Source organism: Kogia breviceps, chromosome 9, assembly GCF_026419965.1.
Source record: "Kogia breviceps isolate mKogBre1 chromosome 9, mKogBre1 haplotype 1, whole genome shotgun sequence".
Classification (NCBI taxonomy): Eukaryota; Metazoa; Chordata; class Mammalia; order Artiodactyla; family Physeteridae; genus Kogia; species Kogia breviceps.
The window spans coordinates 23,967,946-23,993,095 of NC_081318.1; the positions used below are offsets into that span (position 1 = coordinate 23,967,946).

The following is a 25,150-nucleotide window of genomic DNA, read 5'->3' on the forward strand; positions in this document are numbered from 1 at the left end:
CATGATCATAATGGGGCCGTATAGTCTAGAGAGAGCCTGCCAGCACTCTAAGCATTGTCCCCTGGCACTCCTAGGGCAGAGAGATTTTCCCTTAGGTCAAGTTGTCCTGCAGAGCCATGCTGGAGCGTGGCTCCTTCCCTCCGATTTCTGGCTCCAGGTAGCATGAATCATATTCTCGCCCTGTCTCCAAACTCAGGCCTTGGGCACCCCACTGGTGCCCTCTGTGGGGGCCAGGTGGCTTCTCTACCTCCCTCCTCCTGGTAGGCTCTGGGTATGGGGCAGGGCTTGCTCCCCACAGATCCTACTGCCTAAGAATCTCCTGCGAGCTTGTTAGAAATGCAAACTTGGGGCTTCCCTGGTGGCGCAGTGGTTGAGAATCCTCCTGCCAATGCAGGGCACACGGGTTCGAGCCCTGGTCTGGGAAGATCTCACATGCCGTGGAGCAACTAAGCCCAGTGCGCCACAACTACTGAGCCTGTGAGCCGCAACTACTGAAGCCCATGCGCCTAGAGCCCGTGCTCCGCAATGAGAAGCCCGCGCATCACAACGAAGAGTAGCCCCCACTCGCTGCAACTAGAGAAAGCCCACTGCAGCAACGAAGACCCAACACAGCCAAAAATAAATAAATTTAAAAAAAAAAAAAAAAAAAAGCAGACTCTTGGCCTTGCCCCAGACCTACTGGATCAGAGCCTGCATTTTAATAAGATAACAAGCATGATAAAGTTTGAGAAGCACTGTTTTGGGCCTGCTGACCTGAAAGGCCTGCCCCTGCCAGAGGAAAATGGAAGATTGGTCTTCAGAAGATGCTCACAGCTCAAGGGCCAGATCCTTCCAGGTTTGGGGATTAAGCTCCCCATCTCTGCCTTTAGGGTCCTCTCCTGCCCCAAGAAAACTGGTCTTACTGTAGTTGACCAGATTCAAAGATCTGCAGATGACACCCACCTGGCAGGGCAGAGGACTTGACGGGCTCAGCTACGGGTCTTTAGTGCTCAGCACAGAGTAGGTGCTTTTTTTTTTTTTTGGTTGCACTGGGTCTTAGTTGTGGCATGTGGGATCTTTGTTGGGGCGCACAGGCTCTTTGTTGTGGCACTCGGGCTTCTCTCTAGTTGTGGTATGCAGATTTTCTCTCTCTAGTTGTGGCTCATGGGTTCCAGAGCACGTGGGCTCTGAAGTCTGCAGCACGTGGGCTCTCTAGTTGAGGCGCACGGGCTCAGCAGTTGTGGCACGTGGGCTTAGCTGCCCCGCATGTGGGATCTTAGTTCCCAAACCAGGGATTGAACCTGCGTCCCCTGCATTGGAAGGCAGATTCTTTACCACTGGACCACCATGGAAGTCCCTAGGCGCTTAACTCTTGTTTACTAAATTGCAACACATTCTTTGTGACTGGAATGCAGTACAGTAATAGGGTAAGAACTGGCTAGGTTGGGCACCACTGCCTTGAGAGGGAGTTTCCAGGCTTCTGTTCTAGGAGAAGCCAATGCCTGCTGCCAAGGATGCTATGGAAGTGACTCCCGCTCTGATGGAGTCAGAGGACTCCTGAACCCCCTCCCCATAAAGCACCAAGACTAAGATAGCAAATATGTGGGACACATATGTCCACCCCCGTTCTTACACTCTTTGGTAGACATCAATAATCAATTGCAGTTGACTTTCTGGCATGACCTCAGAATCCTTTTCTACAGCACCGCAGGGAGCCAATTATCAATTGATCAGCTGCGGCACCATTTGAGGTCTGTGCCTCAGGCCTGTCCTCAGGAGCTGCCCTCTACAGATCAGGCCAGATGGGACAAGGAGGCCAGGCCGGTTCCTAGTGAGGCCCACTGCTTCCGCCCTCCCACTGAACTGTCCAGAGTGGGTGCACTGCTGCCCCTGAGGAGACCCCTCTGTAAACCACCCTCCCCGGATGTTCACAGCTGGGGGCTGAAACCCAGCTCCACACCTGTCTTGCCCACACAGGCAACTGTCCCGAGTGTACATGACTTCCACCTTCGTCGCGCACTGGCTACCCAGGCACGGGCAGGCTGCCGGCGCTCTGCCTCTCTGTATCAGCGCGAATCACTGAACACTGGTTGTGTCGGGGCCTGCACAGAGGGCTGTACAAATCTCGCACAGAAATCTGATAGCAACCATAAATGCAGAAACTTTTACGTTTTCACCTTCAGTTTACAGATGAGGAAACAGCCTCAGAGGTTAATTAGCTTGCTGAGCCTAAGGCTCCGCAAGAAGTTTGACACCCAAACTCTGAACCACCCGCTGCAGGTCAGGACAGGCTGGAGAGAGGGCAGCCTGAGGGGCTGACACAGGCAGGGCGGGTGTCTGCAGCGGATGGGAGGGAGGACCGCTGTGCAGCCTGCCCTGTCCTCTACTGTGAAGCCTCTGAGGCTCAGAGACACTTCTGAGACCACAGGTGAGCCATGCCTGTGACTACATCCCAGAACCACCCGCTTAGATTCACCACAGCTCTGGCCTCTCCTTCCATGCAGACAACTGAGAACACGGGCTCTGTCCCCAGGCACTCACTTGGCCTGGACCAGCGCTCACGTGGATACAGGAGACCTGCCCCAGGGTAGAGGGGGTGGTGGCTTCTTAGGCCCCAGGCACCCAGATGACCCTGTGGATTGAGGCTGCCTGCTCACTGAACTGCCCCAATGTCACTCGCTCCCATGGCACAGAGGCTGGGCCCAGGGCCTAGAATAATGACTCCGTCAAGCTGGGATGCTGAATCTGTGCTGCCAGCCTGGCAGCAAAGCCCTCATGCAGTGGGAACAGGGACCTCCCGCTGGGGCCGCGTCCAAGGTCCTGAAGCACCTGTGGTTGTTGGGCTCCGAAGCTCGGATTCTGCCCAGTGTCGATTCAAGCCCCGAGCTTCGGTGCTCTGGCAAAAAGATTATGTGCCAAAAAGTCTTTAAAAAGACCCTGGCACCAAGGAGAGCCAAAGCTATGGTGACAGAGGTAAAAACTCATTACCTTGGGTGGCAGGGGCCTAGGGAACGTTCTGGTATGCTGACCTTCTAGTTTGAGTGATGGTTTCAGGGATGTATAGACGTGTAAACATCTAGGAGCTGTACGCTTACAATCTGTGCACCTTACTCTAAGTGTTACCTCACCTTGAAGTTATCCAGGGACTGTGAAGTCAGATGTCTTATGCTTTTTCCTAGTGGGTGGTGGGGCCTTACTGGTCAGTGCCCAGGGTTGGCGAGGGCAGGCCTGAGCTTTGGTCTTTAGTTCTGTGGCCGCACACAACCTGGAACCCGGCATGCAGCGTCCCCAACCAGGGGAGGGTTTCACTCACTCAGCGTGTTCCCCCAACTAGACCTACTCTCTACCTGGTAAACAGTAGAAGCTGTCACTTTGTCCTTGAAACCTTCCCTGGCAGTGAAGTGCTCCTTTTTTAAGTTTCTCTGACCATAACTCCACTTAACTCCCAGGAAAAATTCACCTTCCCTCCTGTGAGCTCCCATACCAGCTTACTAATAAACATCTATAAACCCACCTCCCAGACTGAGTCCTGGGACATTCCCAGTAACTGACATCCTTCCTTATTCCACCCCCAAAGGGTTTCCCGCTCCCTCTGGAGGTGACCACCACCAGACTTCTGTGTTTATCATCCCTTTGTTTTGGTTTTGTATTTTATTACATACATCAAAGGTGTCAACGTGTCCCAGTTTGCTCCAAAAAGTGCCAGTTTACAGTTGTGGTCCAAATGTAAGGAGTTAAGTGTCCCTTTATATTCTCAAAAACATCCCATAAATCTTATGATCACTCAACATACACATACATGTAAGCAATGTATGACTTGATTTTGAACTTTAGAATAATGGCATCATATGGTATGAGGTCCTCTGAGATGCGCTTGCTTTAATACTGTTTCCAAAATTTACCCGTGTTGTTCTGTTACCACAATTCATTCATTTTCATTGTGTGGATATGCTTGTGGTGTCTGTTGTGCCAGTGATTTGAAGTAGGAACAAAACTGCATTGACCACTCTTGCACAAGACTCCTGGTGCGGGTTCTTACGGTGCAGGCGGCCCTCGGCCACAGACCAGGCAGGAACCGCTAGCGCAAGGGGTGTGCACTGTCAACTTGACAAGCGACCACCACAGCATCTGTATAGACCTCTACTTCCATGAAGTTAACTAGGTTTCTCTATCACCAGTACCTGCCATCCTCACGGACTGTAAGCCCCACGAGGCTAGGGCTTAGTCCTCTTTGTATCCCAGCCCTCAGAACAGTGCCTGCAACTGGTAGGCGCTCAGTAGATGCCGAAGGCCCGAATGTTCAGGGGGCTCTGGGTGGCTCCCCTTCTGAGAAAACAACTCAGACACTGCTGCTGGCAGGGCAGCACGAGCAGCAGCTCTGCACAACCCGTGGGTGTTGTAAGCCCGCTGCAGTTACAAGTGCTCTGGGCCCGTGACAGGAGGGGGTCCCACGGCCTCCCTCAACTGAGCCAGGTCCCCAGCTCGCCTCTGGGTCTCCGACGGCCAGGCCCACTGAGACGGGTGCCCACCAAGGTGAATGCTAATGATGTAGAGAAAAATCACAGGCCTGGGGACCTGTTTTCTATTTCTGGGCCTGCCATGAATAAACTGGGTGACCTTGGGCGAGTTACTGTGTCTCCTTCCTCATGTTGCAAAATGACTTTGGACAGTGATAGCCAATTCTTGAACTTGAGAAGTCACCAGAATCACCTAGGAAGCTTGTCAGAAGTGCAGACTCCCAGGCCCTGGCCCACAGGAACTGAGGTCTTGGGAGTGGGAAGTGATAGTTACCTGAGAGTGAATTAAAAAAAGATAATGAGAAATGCTTGTCTGTGGTGAAAGAAACAGTACACAGGGATTTATAAGAAGAGACACTCTCCACCCCCCAGCCGTGCTACCTACAGGCAACCGCTTTTAATCATCTATTTTAGATCTTTGGGTGGTTAGCGTCTTATTGCTAAATAGGCCACTTCTTGTTTTATCAACTTTAAACATCACCCATTGTCTTCCTGTGATGATAGATGAAGCTGGAGCTCGCTCACCCCACTCCCATTCCCAATATAGTCCTGGCACTATTCTTGGAAGCTGCATTTTAACGAGCACCCCAGGTGATTCTGAGGTAGCTGGTCTGCCAGCCACACTTAGAGAAGCAGTGGCTTAGCGAGACGTCTGGGTGGAGACACCGAAGTTCCTGCTGACCATCTCCTAACCCCCTGGCTTTTCTGCTTGGCTTCTAGAACTTGCTAATAGACCCTTTCCCCACCGCGGAGAGCTCTGAAAGGCGCGGCAGGGGAGGCACGCTGGCAGCCACACTGTTCTGGGTTTGCGGTGGATGGAACTGCCCTGCCCTGTCATCTTGCTACCCCTTCTCAGAATGTGTCACCTCCCGGCCCCCGGCTGTACAATAAGGATGAGCAGGTCTCCCCTTTAGGGACCTGCATAGCTCTGGCTCTGGCAGATTGCTGAGCATCTCAGTTCTTTACAACCACCAAAGAGTAGAATCTTCACACAGCGGAGCGCACACACGGATGAGAATGCACACACTAAGGCTAATGTGAACAGGATGAACCTCCCAGGCAAGCTGGGCGAGAGAAGGCAGGCACGTAAGGATAAATACTGCACGACTCCACTTACGTAAAATTCAAACCCAGGCAAAACCAAAAATGCAACAAAACAGGCGAAATTCATCCACTGGGATAAAACAGGAGTTGCCTTTGGGGGTGATAGTGACTTATGAGGGGCTGGTGATGTTCGAGGTTTTGTGTGTTTACATGGCTATGTTCACTTTGTGAAGACCTGAGCTGCAGTTACAATCTGTGCACCTTTCTGAATGTATGTTTCCTTACAAGTGTCACCAATAAAAAGAGAAGAAAAACCAAGCAGCTCTCCTTCCTTCCCCCTGAACAATCCCTTCCCTAGGATGGGCCCGGGCAGGCAGAGGTGGCACAGGGAGGAGTAGGGGAGGGGCTGGCTGCGACGTATCTCAGACTTCCAGCCTGGTGCCCCGTAGAGCGGAGCGGCCTGCTGGGTCAAGGAAGTGGCTGGACACGAGGCCCACGCACGTTCCCTGGGAAGGCTGACGAGATACTAGCCAACCAAGACTCACGTGCCACCTTCCCCACCTGCTAGCAGCCAAGCTGTCCGGGGGGGAGGGTGGCGTTTGGGCCCCTGGCCCGCCTCCCCAGGCTGCTGGCCAACCCAGTGTAAATATTATTACACTCCTACGCAACTGAAGGGTGTTAATTATTAAAACACACGTCACCCAGGGTAGTGCACTGTAATTAGGTTCAAATTAAATTAGCATCCTCTTGTAATTAGGACATCAATAACCACTCTTGAGGCACCAGTCCTCCGGCCCCTCCCTGCTTCCCAACATGGGCTAAAGCAAGAAAAGGGGTCCACTGACTCTCTCCCTGGGATGGAGAAATAATCAAACCAATAAGCAAAGTGGAGGCAGCCGTGCGAGCCCTTCCCTCCACTGCCTGCCTTCCCCACTGGTCCTGCCCACTGGCCTGGGGGGAGGGAGATGAGTCACTGGGGAGGGGTCTCGGGCATCAGTACTTCTCCCTAGTGGCTAGTCTAAGCCCTAGAGTCTGCAGCATCAGCCCTCAGAGACCGGGAATCTTCCAGAGCCTGCCCAGATTAGCAATGCTGCTCTCCTGCCACCCATTAGCCCAACTCAGCCCTCCTCCTCTGTGATGCCTCCCCAGCCACCAGGCGAGGGCCCCAGTCCCTCGTCCGCATGCGCTGTCACTGCTGTGGCTTGTTATGGGGGTTTCGGCATCTGGTTCCTCCTCTGCACCTAGACTGCCGCGCCCCCGAGAGCCTGTGGAGGTCGTCTTGGCACTCACTAGACCCATCGCTGTACCGGTGCTGCTGGGTCTTAATCCGTGTTTGGTGGACGGATGGATGGATAGACGGATGGATGGATGATAGGTGCTCAAAAGATTCTGTTGTTCAACTGGAAAGGTGGATGGGAAGGCAGAGCTTATGATCCTGACACCAAGAGCCACGTTTTGCAACTCTAGAGGGAGAAGGACCTTTGCAGAGGTGGGTTTTTTTTTTTTTTTTGGTGCTACTTGTGCAAGTGCTGATGCTGACTGGCCTCAACTGGGGATGAAAAGAAAATACGCCAATGCACCTGCACACTCCTGAGTTCCTCCTTAAATTCTGCACCCTAGGCGCCTGGCTCGCCTCACCCTGGTCCCAGCCCTGCCCAGAACAGACCTCGGGAACTCAACCGATGTGGCAAAGAGTAACACTGAGCTGGGGTCCAAACCACCAGCAGCAGCAGGGCCTTCTGGCCTGGTGAATATTCTGACCTTTGTCTAAATCAGCCTTGGAGAAAGAAAGTCAGAAGTGGGAAGGTTCAGGCATCATTTCAATTGGAGAAGCATGAAGGGTTTATCCTTGGGCACAGATGTAACCAAGGCAACTGTTAAGACAGTGAAATGACTTCAGACCCTTTTACAAAAGAGTGAGCTGGCATCTCGCCCCTCTGCCAACTGCGTTCAAGTGAATACACACCGACCTACCTCTGGGCCCTACCAGGAGGTAGAGAGATGGGTGAAATGGGCATTTTCTTTTCCATGACCGCCTCCACGATGGAGAAGAATACAATGAGAGACCATGGTGGGAGTGGGCCTGCCTGCGGGGGCAGAACAGCTTCTCCGGGAGTGGAGACAGATGGAGAGACTCACACCCATTCCTGCGGACGTCTCGGGCCGCACGGGGGCCGTACGGAGTCATGGAAAACAGTTTACTGGACCATAAAGAAAGAGGTTCTGATTCGAGGAGCATAAACACTCGCTCTGACCAACCCAGGGGTTCCTGAGGGGAGCCATGTGCAGGTGAGTCAAAAAAGATCTCCAGCCTTCTGCATGATGGCCACGGTGCCAGGTACAGCCACCAGGCCCCAGGAGTTGCCTGGAGCTCTGAAGGCCTGCCCTGCTTCAGGAGTATAGGAGTATAGGAAGATAGGAGTACAGGAAGGAAGGAGCAGAGGAAGACAGGAGTCTTGGACAGAACCCCAAGTGACCCCTGGGCCTGAATGAGTGGGTGGGGGGCAAAACTGCCAGGAGCCAGACTTTTCTGGGGCTCGGGACCTCGTTTAGGAATGAGAGCTGGCCAGCCAGGCCCCATCACCTCCACCGACTTTCCCCAAAGACTTGACCAAAGGACCAACCTTACGTGGCACCTTGGAGCATCGGCCCAGATCAGAATGTGGGGGGAGAAAGTGGGGCTGCCAAGAAGACGGGCCACCGGGTGACGCCAGAGTATGTGCCTGGGGAGGGCAGAGCCACAAGGGTGGGGCCCTGGGGTTTGGGAGAACGGGCAGGTCCCCTGCACACTGCAGCTGCTGGAGTGGTGAGCCCCCAACATGCGTACACCTGCTTTCGTGCCCCGAGAAGCACGCAGGCCCCTCACTGCACACACCGCGGTGGACGCTCTCAGGGCTCCCCCCGCCTCAGGGGCTAGGAGTAGCCTGGGGTCTCTGAGCTCCATGGCCAGCTCCACCTGGAGGCCCTGGGGGACACCTTGTCAAGTCAAACAGAGCCAGAGCTAACCTGGGGAGATGAGCTCTCCTCGGCCTGCTGCCCAGACCCCTCTCGGAGCCCCCCCCCCCATCCTCCAGCTCCATTCTCCAGTGGACACACACTGGAGGGAGCTGGGCAGGGACCAGGGGCCACTGACCTTAACACATGCCGTGCCAGCCTATCTGGCATCAGCCTTTCCTTCTGTTACAGCAGGAAGAGGGAAATCACCTCATCTCCCTCGGCAAGTCCCTTCTGGCCCCTTGTTGGGCCTCTGGTGGGTCCTGCCGAAGGACAGACCCAGCAACTTCCTGCCTGGGCCTGGCAGGACCAAGCCTGGCCTTTCCTGCATGGAGTGTCCTGGGCACTGCTTGCTGAGCTGCTAAGGTTCTTGAGGGCAGCCACGTGCAGACGAGTCAAAAGAGGAGATCCCTAGCCTTCTGCATGATGGCCATGGTGTCAGGTATACCCACCAGGCCCCAGGAGTTTCTTGGAACTCTGAAGGCCTGCCCTGCTTCCCATGACTGGCTATGTTTCTAGGGGGTGTGGCCAGGCATATGGATTAGACCTCGGGGGTCATTCAAATGCCCAGGTCTCCTCCTGGCTGGGGCTGACGAAACCCTGGGCTCTGGCCTCCACCATGACCAATAAGGGCTGCAGACAGCATGTACTATTTTATTGGGCCTCAAAAGCTTTAAATACAGAAATGGGGAGGGCTGGCAAAGGGGTAGACGTGGACACGCTGGCATTTGAGAATGGACGTTATCAGAGAAATCACATAATCAACAGCTGGACAGAGAGCTGGGGAAAAGCGGAGTCTGGGATAGAAGTGGGGTGCCAGCTGGTCTTGGGTGCCAGGATCATGCCCTCCATAGGACAAAGTCTTTCATGTTTCTTCCTGATCTGAGGACAAGTTTTAAAAAAAAACAAACCCCCAACGAGAAACAAAATCAGCTGGGAGAGACAGCGGATGGCAGTGCCTGTCCTCGCAGAAGACAGTGGCCTGTCCCTTGAAAGCCTTGGGCTCCTCCCACCCCCCGTCCCCAGCCCAGACGCCACCCTACAAGACATTCCCGTACACTGAAGCAAAGCTGGACCCAATCTATGCCCCCCATTTGAGGTCTGGAGCTGAAAACCCCCTCCCGGCAGAGGAAGAGGTACTGGCGTGAGCGGTGCTGGGGGCCAGACCCGATTCCCTCCTTAGCGGCTATAGCCAAACTCATCTGCGTCATCGGCTCGGAAGTCTCCGTAGCGCCACAGGTTCAGCTGCAAGAAAACAGAAAATGGCTCTTCAGGGAGGTGGGACCTGCTGGGACCCAAACGGCCAAGCCCCTCTCTCTCTCAGCACCCTCTGGGGCTCCGGAGGCAAAAACTCACCCTGGCGCTCTTGGCTGACTCCTGGGCATTCAGGTATTCTGTGATCTGGCGGGACAAGAGGACAAAGGGGTGGTCAGGGTGAGGCCCAGGTCACATCACTCCCCTGCTCAACGGATCCCCAGCTCCCTCCAAGTAAAATCCGAGTGCAGAGTCACAGTCTCCTAGCTGTTTCTCAACTCTCCATGATGGCTGTTTCACCCGTCTGAGACACGCTTCCCCCTCCTGTCCACCTGGCTACCTCACCTGCCCCGTTCACGTCTTTGGTCAAGTATCACCTTCTTAACGAGGCCTCAAGTGACCCCACTTAAAATCACCACCACTCCCTCCGACATACTCCTGAGTCCCTTTCTTTACTTCTACTTTCCCTTTTTCCATTGCACTTATCATCTAACATTTAATTTTGTTGACTTATATATTTATTTTCTTCTCTGTCTCCTCATGCGTGAATGTAAGCTCCATGGAACGTCGTCTCTTGTTCACTGAGATCTGTCGGTCCTCAGTAAACATTTACTGAAAGAATGAGTAAGTGAATGAACGAACCCATTAGGTGTTTCTAGACACCAGAGATGCTATGGGTAGCTTCATATGGTGGACACTAAGAGCTCCAATGTTATAGGGAAACTTAAGCTAACTCCTAGAAGTGATCTAGGAAACTGGGGGGAAGACTAGGGGTGGTCAGGCACCTCCCGTCCAGATGAGACACAGAAGTGACTCACACTGAGGTCTTGTTCCAAATGAGTTAATCAACTTGCATAACCAGAGCCATGGAGCCACCAACCACCAATCATTATGTGGGGAGAGAGAAAAGGCAAAAGATGCGGGAGAAGGGGAAGCAAGGGCACAGTGGAGAGAGAACACTGGTTTCAACCCTGCCGCTCGTGTCCCTCCACTCAGGAGTGCGGGGGAGCTGGGCACCGGAGAAGGGCACAAGCTTCCCACTGGCCTGGCCCTTCCCTCAAGGGGAGAGGCTGGGGGAAACTGGGTGGGAATGGGGCTGAGCGGGAGAGGCCTGGTCCTCGTGATCAACAAATGAACAGTGCAAGGAGGTTTTCCAGGTGTCAGCCCCCATCCTCGTGGTCCACCCTATCGAGCAGCCGGGCTGGCTGTGCTCTCCTCACATCATGGATGGGAGACTCAGGCTTCCAAAGGCTGATCTCTAGGGCCAAATGTCTCATGAACGAGGGAGGCGGGGCTCAGGCCCAGCTCTAAGCCCTGCGCCTCTCCAAACAGGCTGCAGGGGTGTCATGGCAGAGTGGCGCCGAGTGCTGGGAGCTGGTAACGGACTGGGAGAGGAGCAAGTGAGGACGGGAGAGACAGCACAACAGGCTGTGACCTTCTCCATGCCACCCCTGGCAGAGCTTCCTAGCCTGTCACCGGGGGTACGGGCAAAGGCAAACTTTCCGCTCCAGTTTGCAGCTGTGTTTTCAGCCAAACCAGCAGCCAATTAATTTGGGATGTAATTAGCTTTTAAAATTTTAAACCCCAACAAACCCAAATCCATTATCTTTCCCCAACAGGAGCAGCAAGACGGTGGGTTCCCCACTCCCTCTCTGGCTCCCGGTGCGGTCCCCTCCAGTCCCCCCGTGACGGCGGTGGGAGGCGCGAGGGACACCCCGCATCCGCAGCACGTACCACCTTCTGGAACTGTTTCTCCTTGCGCACCTCCACCATGACCAATCCCTCCTTCACCAAGCCCAGCCCCACGTCCCCCTTGGAGTCGGCAAACTGCAAGGTGACGTGGGGACAGCCGGCGCTCAGGTGCTCCACGTTGAGCAGGCACTGCGTGTTCTGGATGTCCCGCACCACGCTGTCCACGGCGTCTGTTCGAGCATCCTCCTGCAGCAGGGACACACCCCGGTCAGCGGGAGAGGCGAGCGCCGGCCACAAGCCGTGAGGGCCCCGGGTCCTGTTCACGGACTCCAAGGAAGTCTGCCCAGCACGTGCCGGCATCACCTCACTCCCGGCGTAGACCCCAACGAGGGAGGAAACAGGCTCTGGACATGAAGGGCCCCCTTGCCCACAGCCCCTCCCGCCTACAACACGAAGAATAACCTCCCTGCCCGGGCAGACAGGGCCCCCGACACCCGGCTGCGGTTGCTGGACCAGTCTTCGCCCAACGTGCCCTGGCTCACCGGGCTCCCCCGTTTCTCAAGAGCCAGCTCAGAGGCCCTGATGCCACCTTCCCTCAACGTCCATGGCCACGCCCCTCTCCCGTGCCTAACAGACCATCACCATTGTTTCTACTCCTCCCATCAGCCAGTGGGACCTCAGTGGAGGATTTTCGGCAGAGGTATGACACGGTCAGAGCTGTCTGGGGGCAGTTACTTCTGGCGGCATCTTCTGAGCCTGGAAGGAGTGCTGGGAGACCACTGCAGCCGAGAGCCCAAGAGGCTAGAGACAGTGGCCACTAACCAGGGCCGCGCCGGGGGCTCAGCCCCGTGGTGAGAGGGGGCCAGGGTGAGGGAGGTGTGGGATCCGGGACGGGGCTGGGTTTCCTTCGTGCAGATACGTGCTGGGACCGCAGCAGTGTCTGAGTGTCATGGGACAGTCCCCGCTGAGAGGAAGGAAGGCGTGGAGACTCACGTCTTGGGGCACCTGGATGAAGGCGAAGGCGTACTCCGTGGCTTGAGCTGGCAGCACGCGAGTGCTGAAGGCAGGTGGCAGGGTGCCCAGGCGGGAGGACGGCAGGATCTCTCTCTGCGGAGGACACACCAGGCCAACAGCATCACACACTCGGAGCTCCCCTGCTCTCGGGGGACAACTCGCACGGCCAGGCCCCTAGGGATTCTAACTCAGGGCCTCCATCCCCCACCCCACCCCACCCCCCAGGGCTCATTTCCGAGTGGCCACATACACGGACTCGCCCAGTCCGCGAAGCCTGGGAGGTGGGAAGCTGGGCCTGGTGGTGGCACACCTGGTGGCTCCTACTCTATACCCAACCTGGTAGCTCAACTCTAATCACTGTCTCCACTTTTCCCCAATACCTTCCCTCTGTGACATGGGCTCCCTGACCCCTTTCCCACAGGCTGGGGGGGCCCTGGCTGGAAGAGCGCTCCAAGACGAGGGTCCAGGCAGCCCCCCGCCTGCTAGTGGTTCTGGCTCAGGTGTGTGGGGGGAACCCCAGCCTGGCAGGACCCCTTCCTTTGCGTATTCCCGGGTGGTAAGGTGGGCACGTGGCCCAGCTCTGGGCTTTCTATTAACGGCCCTCCCACACTGGTCCTCAGGAGCGACACGGCTCTGAACGACAGCATTCTCTCCTGCTTACTGCTGGGAGACTCCCAGGCCCAACCCAAGGGGCATTTCTCCCAGGGGTACCAGCCCCTTCCCGGCAAGCCTGGGTTTGGGCTGCGCTGGGGATCAGCACACAAGGACCCGGTTGAGCATGTGGACCGGGGGCCTTCAGGGACCCACTCTTCAGAGACGCTGGGCGGAAGAGGAACCGGGGCTGTGGCTGGGGCCCGGACAGAGGACCACGCAGTGCTCACAGGCCTCCGACCAGAGATGCCAGTTTTGCCCAGTCACTCAGGGGTCACGGGCCTGTTAGAGGAACAGCAGAGGGGCCCACACTCTCATCATTCCGTCAGGGAGGGAGTCTAAAGCTCAGAGGGGCCTTGGAGAGGGCAGACGGACCTGACCTAGGGGCCTGCTGTGTTGAAGGGTCCCCGGCGGCACCTGACCCCCCCCACACACTCACGTTGCCGTAGTCGATGTAGAAGACGTGTACTTTGGCAGGAGACTCGACTTTCTCCACTCGGGCGCGGTACCTGCAGTGGGATCACAGGCAGAACTCAAGGGACAGCCCTGAGGAGGCCGGTCTCCCCGGAGCGCCAGCGATGGCAGGGCAGGGGCTACGGCATTTCCCTGCCCGGGCTCAGAGAGAACACCCACGGGTGTCACAGAGGGCAGTTCTCGGACTCCAGAGCTCGGGGTGCCGTGGCCACCGTTTAATGGAACCAGAGCAGAGCTGGGAGCAGAGGAGGGAGAGGGCGGCGTGTGGCGCAGACTGGTGTGTCCCCGGGGCACGAAGCAACAAGACGAGCGCCTAGACTGACGTCTGCTGTTCGAACCCAGCACACTAAACAGCAGCTGGAATTCGCCGGCAGATCCGCCTGGGAAGCCACAGCAGGGAACGCATCCACATCACTTCGTCGCCCTGGGAAGGCCATGGGCCCCACGCTTGGTAGATCAGACATAAGTGACCTTCTTGCAGCCTGTGAGCGCTGCAGCTCACGTCCCACACAGCTGGGGTGGAGGGTGGCGGCTGGTCCGGATTCACTGAGCACCAGCCTCCACCCTCACCCCACCCCCTACCCATGCCCTGACGTCATTTTCCTGCGTGGGGTGAGGGGGGTGTCGGAGAGCTCCAGCCAGCCAGGGCTCCCCCAAAGGAGTAGGCCAGGAGAGAGGAGGAGGGACACTTCTTTACGCCAGAGGCTGACTGCAGAAAAACCATGGGTTAAAGAGCAGGCCGCAAACAGGCTATGGGCCACAAAGAGGGCCACTCTAGAGAGCTGGCCAAGGTCAAGAACAAGCACCCAGTGGAAAGCTGGCCATTGCCACGGCCACCACGGCAAATGCCTGAAGTCTGGCTAGTGGCTCTGCAGGCCTGGGCCCTGGGGACAGAACCACTGTTGCTCCTACGTTAGACTCTGCCTTGCTCGGGTCCAGGTGGCCTACCATTCTCCGTCTACAAATTTGGCAATGCAGAATTCGCCCCGGCGGGGGGCATAGGAGCCCTCGATGGGAGGGTGGCTGGAGATGTCACTGCGCATGTTCTCCATCAGCTTCTCCAACTGGGTGCCTGTGGGGAGGAACAGGGAGTGAGACCTGGGTGCCATGTGCCTTGGAGTATCATCTCCAGATGGGGCTGGGGAATGGGCAGGATGTGGAATGCTGTAGGGTGCCCGTGGCACTGGCTTCCCCCATCCCACAGGGAAGTCCTCTTTGGTCCCTGGTCGAGGAGGTTTCACAGTTATCTTGCTGACACTTCAGGCCTTAGAGGCACCCAGTCTTCCAGTCTCGGCTCTCCAATCTACTGGTCATGGCCAGAGACGCCCTAGGGAACGTTCCTGGGCTTTGGTTTAGGAGGTAGAGAAAATGAGTGGACACTAAGGAAGGCCAAGGCCAACCAGCCTTCTCCATTCCTACCAGGGCGGTCCCTGGCCTGGGCCACAGAGGCGGTGACGGACAGCAGCCACTCTCTGCAATGTCTCCTGGGGTTTAAAAGTGGAGCTGAAGGATGGGCCCCATACGAGCCTGGACAAGGAAAGGGCCTCAGAATCTGCGCCGTGCAAGGTGGGGAACAAGTCTGGCAGCAGGGCCCGGTCTCAGTCTATTCAAATGTGGACACTCTGACCTGACGCGCCCTGTGAGACACATGCTGAGCTGAACCTCCAAGTGCTGCCAGGCTGGGCTCCCACCGTCCCACGCCAACTCACTGCCCTCCTCATTTGCGGGGACGGAGACCCTTTCCTGGCCTTGTCTTTCCCGAACCACTGCCCCTGGGTCATCAGTCCCTGCTGCTGGTCTGTTTTTCACTGGGTGTGCCGACCCCCAAGGTCTTCTCAGTGCCCTCCCCTGGCTCCTTCCTGCCACAGCCCCTCACCCCTACTCCGCTGAGCATCAGCCCCCAGTGGCTTCTCCTTTGCTTCCCTCTGGGCCCGACTCCAGCTCTCAGCAGGCCCTTTGCTCCCCCTTCCCTCTTTGAGGCGAGGGCAGCTGGTGGTGGTGAAGGACTCGCCCCCCCCACGCTCAGGGACCCCGGCCACTCTGTTACAGGGGCCTGACACATGACAGCCATTGGTACGCTTGTCACGGTGGGCCTTATCCATTCCCTGTCTGGTTTATGTTTCTGCCACTACACCGGGAGCTCCTTCACGGCACAGACCATAGCTCACTCCGTTCTGCTTACTCTCAAGAGACCCAGTAAAGCCCCGGCTGTGCAGGGTGCCTGATGATTGCAGTGCTGAAGAGGGGCCCGCAGGCGCGCACCCTGTCCACACTCTCGGGCCCCCATGTCGGTGTTCACAGGACGGTTTCGGGGACTTTTTGGAAGGCGTTGCCCTCCCCCTGCCCGGTAATAAACCCTCCATTCTCCTGCACCTGCGTTCCTTGCCCAGACAGTAAAATTTCAGGGACTAAGAAGCTACCTCTACACAGACAAGGTCCTGCTATACTTGGTCTATTTTTATTATTATTATTTTGCTCCAAGGTAACAGTTCTGCGAGCAGACAAAGCCCTCTGGGAAGACCTTACACAGAGCCCGGTTGGTCATTTAGAGCCAATGGCAATGTGGTCATCATTTCACCAGATCCCTCCCGAAGGCAGGCTTTAATTAAGAGAAGGGAAACAGGGCCAGAGGATGTCCCTGCCTCCAAGAGGGGTAAAAGGTTTCAGGAGAGGGAGGCTGTGAACGCTGAGGCTCGTTTTCACGGATCTGATGGAAGGCAGGGTTTTCTCTGGAGCCTACACCTATCCAGGTGGTGTGCCACACAGCACCTCACTCGCTCCTCCAATCTTCCAACAATACACGGTTTCCCCCAAGTTCTCTTTCTCTCCCTATTACCTGCCTTGGCTACCACTCAGTGCAGCGTCCTGGCTTCCAAGAGCAGTCAGAGACAGCCAGGTGGGGTACAGAGCTGGCACAGGAAGCCTCTGAGATCACAGAGCGTATGCAGACAAAGGTCTTGAACCCTTAAGCTCTGTCTCCTGGAGACTCCGGGGCCCATTCTTATTCAAGGCAGGTCTACCCAGCAGGACCCAGAGGCCAGGTGGAGCCTGCCTGGGAGCTGGGGTACCCTAGGCAGGGTCTTCTTTGAGTTCTCTTTCCCCAAGCTCTCCAAGGGCCATTCTCGCTGGCTCCTGTGCTTAGGAATAGCTCTCCTTCCTACCTGGGCCAGCACCCAGACTCCCCCCACTCCACACCACCCAGCCTGGAGGCCCCATCCCGGCTTCAGTCCCAAGGCAATGGCTGGGTCGCCTCTCACCAGGATTACAGCTGGCCACAAGAGAACCGAATCCTTCAGGCTCATCATTTCCATCTCCGCCCCTCCCTGGCTTCGCTCCCCTCCCAAGTATAGCCAGCCCAGGGCTCGAGATGGTCAGTCTTTCCCGGTGAAATGACACTGCCACAAAAGCAGGTACCTGCCTGAGAAATATCATTAGAGGGGAGGCGGCTAAGGCGAGGCTGTTGACAATCTGGAGTGGGCCTGGGGGTGGGGTCGGGGAAGGCGGGCAGAGCCGCACCCTGCCACCTATGGGGCTGCCTCCAGTGCCATCGACACCCTCAGTTCCCTCCGTCCTGTAAGGATCTGGTTCCGTGGACAGAGAGCTGGCTCTGAGAGCTTTTTCCTCCGACCTCAACTGAAATGTTTCCCTGCAGAGGTGGCAATGAGAGGAGGGAGGTCAGGATGGCGAGAGTGAAGGGAGTAAAGGTGGGAAGCTGGGCTGGAGGGGCCCCAGTGCAGCTGCTGTGAGAGCCGGATCTACTGCCCTCTCTCCTCCAGAAGCCTGAGGTCTCTGCCGAGGGGACCCTGGCCACGGTGTGCTGTGCTTGAGGCCAGGAGGAAGGAAGAGGGTGGAGAGAGAGGGTCCTTCAGAAAGACTTTCTGGGGATGACTTCCCCTAGAGTGCCGCCAGTTACCATGGCAACTGGCTACCACTCAGGGCTGTGGCAACCTCTTCTGGAGGAGGAGAAACCCCAGCAGAGACAAGTCCAGGCTCCCCCTCCTCCCCTCCCAAGGAAGCTGAGGGGGAGAGGCACTGAGCAGAGCCGGCTGGTGCTGCCTGAGCACACAGAGACAATCTGACCGTTGCTTCCTGATACACTCTGAGGGCTACAGATCCTCCCGCCCAGCCCTGCCAGGGGTGTGTCTGGGACTAAAACAATCACCTAAGAGTCTCCGAGCACCACTCAGACAAAACGGGTTACCTCACCAGTCCTCAGAGGACCTGCTCAGCCTCGGCCGCTCCGGGGCTCACTTGCAGCTGATAAAACGACCTCGGGCCCCGAGTGCGGCGCAGGGGTCCGGGAGGTGGGCAGCAGCCACAGGCTATTTGGGGAGGCCCCCCGGAAGCCCTGGGCTGTGTCCCTCCCTCCCACTCAACAGAGGGGCCCTGAGGCGGGCCAGAACATGCCAGCAGCCGTGAGGCAGCGGAGCCCGGGGCCGCGCCTGTGCGCTCACCCGTCTCCACATCCTGCACGTAGAAGTGCAGGTCATCGGTGATCTCAGTCACAAACACTGGCTTGTAGCTGGCCGAGCGCTCCTTCTCCTCCAGCATGGGCGTCACCTCCTCCACGGGCTGCAACTCATAGTGGGCCCAGACCTGCGTGTGTGGTCAGCACAGGGGAGGAGGGGATTAGGAAGTGAAGTCAGAAAGGGTGCCAGGAAAGGGGCTCTGGGCAGGGGAGTCACTGATCCGGCGAGCGAGCGTGGAGGTGATGCCACCAGAGGATAAGCCCCTGGAACCCTCCTACCTCTGGGCGGCGGTGGGGAGAGCACTTCCCATCCAGCAGCTCTGGCAGGCATCAGAAGCAACTGGGGAGCCCATTGAAAAGGTAGGTGCCTGGGTCCCACCCCAGCCTGCCGAATCAGGATGTGCTCTCAGGGTCCCAGGAAAAGTGAGTCAAAACCAAAGTCTCCCTGGCGATTCCCATTCCCACGCATACCAGTGTGTGAGAACCTCGGTGCTGGAGTGGTGCTGGGTCCCCATCTCATTCCCTCATACCACCCTGCGGGGGTCACTCTGAACTCTCCAGGCCCTCCCACTGTCACAGGGCCACAGGCGTTCCTGCGAGGAGGCGAGGGCTGGCACTGTGTTCTCAACTCCAGCAGGTGGCTCTGACCCCGGCTCAGAAGCTGGGCCACTCCCCTGCACCCTTCCCTCTCCCTTCCTCCCCTAGCCCTGCACTGTCAGGGCTGTAGCGGCTCAGAAACTGATTTGGGGTGACAGCACGTCAAATCCAATCCTGCGGCCAGGAGATTATCCCAGTAGTGAGGCCTGTCATAGCAGGGGAGGGAGGTGGTTCTCCAGCTGAGCGCTGGAAAGTCGGGGGGGGGAGTCCGGGGGACTGGACCACACACGGGGTCCCAGAGACACACACACAGGAATGAGTGGGGTGGTGATAAAATATTAGCCCAAACCATATATGCTTACTAGCTGCCACATTAAACGTTATCCAAGTACTAGCTCATTTAATCCACACGACAACCGTTTGAAAAGGTATAAACATTACCCCTGGTTTTACAAATGAAGAAACTGAGGCACACAGGCTTGCAAGATGTAGCAGAAGCAGGATTTGAACACAGGCGGCCTGGCCCTAGAGCTCTTCAAGGGGAATTTTGGCAGTGACTGGGCCGCTGGACACAAAAGGTAGTACTGAGCGATGGAGAAAGTTGTAGGTGGGGAGATGTGGACTCTGGTCTTTTCACTTTGCCCTTTACTTTGCTGTGTGACTTTTGTCAAGTCACATGCCTTCTCTGAGTCGCCTTTTCTTCCCTTGCAAGAGGTGGTGGGGTATGACCACGTGATCACGCAGCTGACACACGGACTCCTGGGGGGCATCAGGAAGCAGCTGAGGGGCAGGAAGGCTGGAATTACTGAACCACTTTGGGCCACACCTGCAGAGGCCATGCTCCTGCTTTTAATGTGGCACGAGTGTGTGTCCTTCCACTAGGAGAGGCAAGGGCCCCGAGAAATGGAACGAGCAACAGGGACTTTCTGAGCCCCGGGGGAGGCTGCCAGAGGGTGGCGCAGAGGGATGGGAGAGACATCACCTGGGCCCAAACTTCTGCCTTCTCCCCAGCAGTGGCCTTCCTGACCCAGCAGTCTGTCCTCTGCCCCCATTTCCCACCACACCACCCTCCAATCTGTCTGCACTCGGTGCCCCTACCGGCTCCAGACCAAGTCAGCGGCCCTCCCCTCTCCCATCCTGCTCCCTCCTTTCCCAGCACACAGCGGGTTGGAGACACAGATCACCCTGCACTGCCTCCTGCGTAGGCCCCCAATCCTAACCCCAACCGGCTTCCCTCGGCTGTACGGCTGTATGGAGGGAGGCTCTTCTTCCTGTGTGGATGAATTGGGAACAGACTGACAGGGTGAGAGCAGAAACTGCTAACGACTCCTCAAGTAAAGGTGCCCCAGGCGACAGCATCAGGTTTCCTCCTCCGAGAGAGGAGGTGGAGCGTCCTCCCTGGAAGGCGGGCAGCGGGCTAGAGGTCACGGATGATGCAAACAAAGCCTCAGGTGGGCCCTAAGGCCCCTCTCCTACAAGGAGGCGGCAACGGGGTGGTCCGGTGCGCTTCCCACATCTCCCGGGGCAGCAGGAGGGGAGCAGAGGGGTGTACACTGCTGCCTCCTGAGGTGAGAAGACGCGAGAAGCAGGAGGGTGCTAAAGGGCAGAAGAGGGAGAGCTCCTCCTGTAAGAGAGGACGGGCTTGGCCCTTCAGTCGTGGAGCCGTGCGGGGTCCCTTCCGGAGCTGGTCAGTGTGGCTTCCTGGTGGGAAGCAGTCAGTCAGCTGGATGGGCTTGGCCGCCCAGGTCCCCACCCTTAGAACAAGGGCCTGCTTTGCCCACGCCGGCTTCTGTTGCCCCCTGCAGAACCCGGGCAGGGAGGGGACAGACACATTGGCAAGACACCCTCTGTGACCCCTCCACAGCCCTGGCTACAGACACAAGTGGGCAGTGGGCAAGGGAGGCCCCTCCCTCCTCTGCTACACGCTGGTCTGTCACGTCATTTCCTGTCCTGCTCAGATGGCTTTTGCATTCCGGGGCCAGGTCAGGAGTAGAGGCTGTCTCCCCTCCTGTCCTCACCCTGCCCCTGGCCCTCCCTCCTCCCCGGGGAGCCCCGGGTGCGCCTCCTGGCAGACGAGGGGCAGTGTGGACCGAGGTTCCACTGGCTGGAGCCTTTCCTTTCTAAATACTATTTAATATCGCTGCTCAGGAGGCTCCGGGGGTGGGGCTGGCATGGGGCACAAATGGGGAGGGGCGATGAGGGAACAGTGCGGACAGCTGCCATCTGCGGCTCCCTCTTTGGTCCTCAGACCTGCCCAGGATCCCTAAAGGATGCGGAGCGGGGAGCCCTGCATCAGCCCCCTACAGAGGAAGGGGAGGGCCTGACTAGCCGCTTCATGAGGAGAGGTGTCTGCAAGGCACAGGCAGGGAGGAATTAGGCCTGGCAGGGAGGCAGCTAAATTCTCAGAGCTGGGAATACAGCCCTGCGGGGTTTCCCCAGACAGACCTGCTCAGAAATGTACACGCACATAATCACACCCACCTAAGACTTCTGCTTGCTCCTGGTCTCACAAAATCTCTCAGTATTACTTTCCTCAGTCAGCTCACAGGTACCGCGATGATCTTTTAACCCCAGATGTGCCTGTCTCTCGACAGCTAAGGCAGCTCTCGTGGGGTCACCAGTGGGGCAAGGCTGGGGATCCTGGGGACACCTCAGATATTTAGTTTACTGTCCCCCAGCGGACCACCAACTTCTCGGAGTGCAGCTAACTCCGAGGGCCGCTGCAAGGCTCTGCCCGCACTACTCCTGGGTGCCGGCCCCACCAGGAGGAGGCAAGTCATGTGAGGTCACCCCGGGATCCTCGAAGAGGCTGAGGTGTGCAGGAGAGGGACCGAGGAGGCAGGCAGGCCCCCACCCTGAGGGTGGTGCGCCACATTTTAACTGGACTGGAATAAAACCACGCAGCCCGAGTTAAGTAATTAATCACTGGCGATTACTCCTCAGCACCATCACGTGGCACCCGCGAAATGATGACTTGGGTTCTTTCAGACAAATCCACTGTGTAGTAAACAGTGATGCCCAGTTCAGCACCTAAGCAAGGGACCACCCTCCATCTTTGGCCAGATTCCCTTCTCTGTCCTCTCCTTGGTCCCTCTGGGGTCTCTACTCTCAGAGGGTAGAAGATCACTCAGATCTGAAGAGATAGCTTCTCAGCTCAGGTGCTGAGTAGCCAGGGAACAGGGCCAGGGGGCAAAGATGCTTTCAGAATCTGGGCCTTAGAGGCTGGTGCTTGCCACACTGACACCCAGCTGCTAACTCGTTCAGCCTTTGCACGTGAGGCCCAGCACCACGTCTCCTCCATTTCCCTGCGGCGAGCAGAGGACATGGAGGTGGCAGTCTTAAGTTCAGCTGCCACAAACAGGAACTCCAAGAGGAAGCTCCTCTGCTGCAGGAGCCAAGGCCGTCTGCTTCCCCACCACTCTAGGAAGAGAGGGTTTAATGTGAGCAAACTGGGACAAGGAAGGGTGGGAATCTCCTTGGGGGCCCCACGGTGGCCTGCTCACTCCTCCAAGCCATGGACAGTCCCTTCCACCTGTCTCGGCTTTTGGGGCCACCTCTCCCTGGGGTCCTTCAGCCTCCAGTAGTATCGGTCACCCGCTCTAATCTCTAGGGGATGGGAATAAGACATACACAGAGATCCAAGAAGGTGTCCCGGACCGGGGCCCTGGGGGAAGTGATGTGTCCTCTCTTAGAGGACAGGTGGGAAGAGCCGGAGTGAGGAGGAGGACGAGGAGCCTTCTGGGCCCCAAACTCCTTTTGGCAGGTGTCTGGGCCTCGGCTCTGAGAGGCGAGTTGTAAGCCAGATGGCTGCCCCATGGGGAAAGAAACGTTTATTCCTGGAACAAATTTATGGCTCAGCATGGCTGTCCCATGAAATCCTCCTCAAACTCAGAGAAGCCCTGACAAATTGGTGGCCAGCTGATTTATCCCCATTATCGGTGCTGGGCTGTAAGTCAGTGGCGACAGGCTGGGGGCGGAGCCCGGCTCCCATCACCCAAACCATTGGGTTCTTTAATCGTCCATTTGTTTCCAAAAGCTGCTTTCCGATCCACCCCCCTTGTCTCCTGAATGCAGTGTCTGCAGACACCGATGGGCTGTAAATCTGCTGTCCTAACAGCTTTATGCATCTCCTGGGGCAGCTTCCAAAATGGGCTTCCCTGCAGGGCAACGTGAAGGAAATTCAGACTTGGGCTGCAGGCCAACCGGCCTCTCCGAGAGCACCGAGGGCAGGGTTGGGGAGGGAGGGCTTCCTGGTCTCCTGCGGCCCAGGGGCTCCAAAGTCACCTTCCAGGCAGCTTCCTGCTCCAGGGCCACCCGAGCTTGCCCAACAGGGAGCGCTCAGAGCGGGTCCTGGGCCATCTCAGCGTGGGGCTCCTGACACGGGGTCTGAGACCAACGCCAACCGGGGTCACTCCGTGGAGGGGTGACAGAACCGCTTGTCTGTCGTATGGAGACAGCGGTGCTGGTGCATGGGGGTGGAGGGGAGGGTGAGAGAGGGCAGCCACCTCCTCCTCCCCAGCCAGGCCCAATTCCATAGCCTACCTTCTCTTTCTTCTGCTTGGCGGCCTCCTCGGCAGACAGCAGGGACTTGTAGTAGGAGCTGCGCTCGGCAGTGAAGTGGACCTTGGAGAGCGCGTGCTCCACCAGCAGGACGGACAGGTTGGCGCCGTCGATGTGCAGCCAGCCGATGAAGTTGCCAGCCTTGTCCATGCCCTCCACCTCCACCTCCACCTGGGGAGCAGAGACAGGGGGCGTCAGGGGCCCAGGGTGGGCAGCGGAGGAGAGTGGCCCTGGGCCACTGCCACCACCATCACTCCACGGGACAGGAGTAGCTGGAAGGATGAGTCAAGCAGAGTAGGAGCTTGTGGGAGCCTCTTAGAACCCTTCACTTGAGTGCTGTGAGCTGGCCTATACTTTTCAGCCTCTCGCAGCCCAGAACCATCGTTGCCAGATACGTCACTGACAAAGCAACTTCAAAACTCCCCTCTCTTCTCAAATCCCCTCCCCTTCCTCTTGGCAGAGAGCTACTGGGGTAAACTTGACTCTCCTTAGCTTATGCAAGCTCTGTGTGTGTGTGTGTGTGTGCGTGCGCACAAACCTGTAGATAAAGGTCAGGGGTGAGACGGGCGGCCGCCATAGCTGTGGGAACATCCCACTCTTCTTCAGCACCCACTGAACCCCAGCCCCGCCCTGAAGACGGGCCCTGGGGGAGCAAGGCGATATCCGCGGAGAGGGGAACTCGTGTTCTTCTCGGAAGAGCTGAATGAAGTGATGCTTAATGAAGGTAATGAAAGAGGTGGGACGAAAGCCAGGTGAGGAGAGGAGGGAAGGGGACAGGTGAGCAGAGAGATGTGGGCAGGAAGTACACTACCACACAGGGGCAGCTCGGGGGTGATTCCAGCAGGAAGTTATCCCTAATAAAGCGTAACTGGAAGGGTGAGCTCACCACCATCAGCCCAGGCCTCGGGGCCGCGTGCTATGGCTGATCCCCAGATCCTGCAGGATCCCGGCGGCTCCCGCGCCTCGTCCCCTGAGGACTTCCCCAAGACCCAGGACCCCAGACCCGGCATGGACTCTGCTCCCACCAAAGGCAATGGCCCAGGAGGAATTCCTTCTTTGATCCTCTCCCAACCTCTTTCTTCTGCTACAGGGGCCTGTAAAAGCCTTTGCTGCCAAATGTAAAAACTTGTATTAATTTAAACGGCTTCAAGCTCGATTAAGCAATAAAATGAATGTCTAAATACCTGGTAATTCTCTGAAGCCTGGGCTGGAGCCAGTGGCAGCAGCCAAGGGCAGAGGGCTATAGGTTCAGAGGGGTGAGGGGGGAGGAGAGCAGCCCGCCCACCTGGCGGAATCCTGACTCAGCGGGGAGAGATGCCTGGGATACGACTCCCTATACCCTATACGCAGACAGAGGCGGCTTGGGGTGCGGAGGGAAGGCAGTGGGGGTGGGACAAGGAGCAGGACCAGGGAGGTGGGACCCTGAATGCTTCCTATTCTTGAACACTCTTCTTCCTACTTGAGCCTCCCCACCCCCCCGCCCCGTTACCCCTTCAGGTGGAATGCAAGTTCAAGGACACCTGAAGCTGGGGTGTGGCACAGAAGGGAATACTATGAGAGCTAGAAAGAAAAAGATGTTATACGCATCCAATCCAACTTGATTTTGTCGGCAGGGAAACTGATGCCCAGACAAGGGATGTGGAGCTCGCAAGGGTCAGAGCTGAGAGCAGATGCCAGGCTGCCCTGCTGCCTTTTTCCCCACCGCCTGCTTGACTTGGGAGCAGAAAAGACCCTCCCCTCCTCTCCCCCACCCACGGCCTCTGTCTCAGGAGCAGTCCCCTTCCTTCCTCCAGGCACACCTCTGACGCCCCTTCTCCGCTTTCCACTGGGTTGAGGCCGGCTCCCTCCACCACCCTGCACTTCCCTGGGACAGCCAGGCAGAGGCGTTGGGCTCTGCTGGGCTGGA

At 57.2% G+C, this 25,150-nt stretch overlaps 1 protein-coding gene across 1 annotated transcript in view; it reads right to left on the reverse strand.

Moving 5' to 3' along the window:
* Positions 1-9,168: 9,168 nt before the first annotated feature.
* The window catches only part of SND1 (staphylococcal nuclease and tudor domain containing 1), a 424,132-nt gene continuing 408,150 nt past the window's right edge, over positions 9,169-25,150 (reverse strand). Inside the window, exons 17-24 of the mRNA XM_059074202.2 lie at positions 23,227-23,415; positions 18,074-18,215; positions 14,568-14,691; positions 13,585-13,654; positions 12,474-12,587; positions 11,523-11,726; positions 9,891-9,935; positions 9,169-9,779 (exon numbers count right to left, since the gene is read on the reverse strand). Of these exons, the coding sequence (XP_058930185.1) occupies positions 9,714-9,779; positions 9,891-9,935; positions 11,523-11,726; positions 12,474-12,587; positions 13,585-13,654; positions 14,568-14,691; positions 18,074-18,215; positions 23,227-23,415 (954 nt within the window). The 3' untranslated portion in view covers positions 9,169-9,713. The remainder of the gene's footprint in view (positions 9,780-9,890; positions 9,936-11,522; positions 11,727-12,473; positions 12,588-13,584; positions 13,655-14,567; positions 14,692-18,073; positions 18,216-23,226; positions 23,416-25,150) is intronic.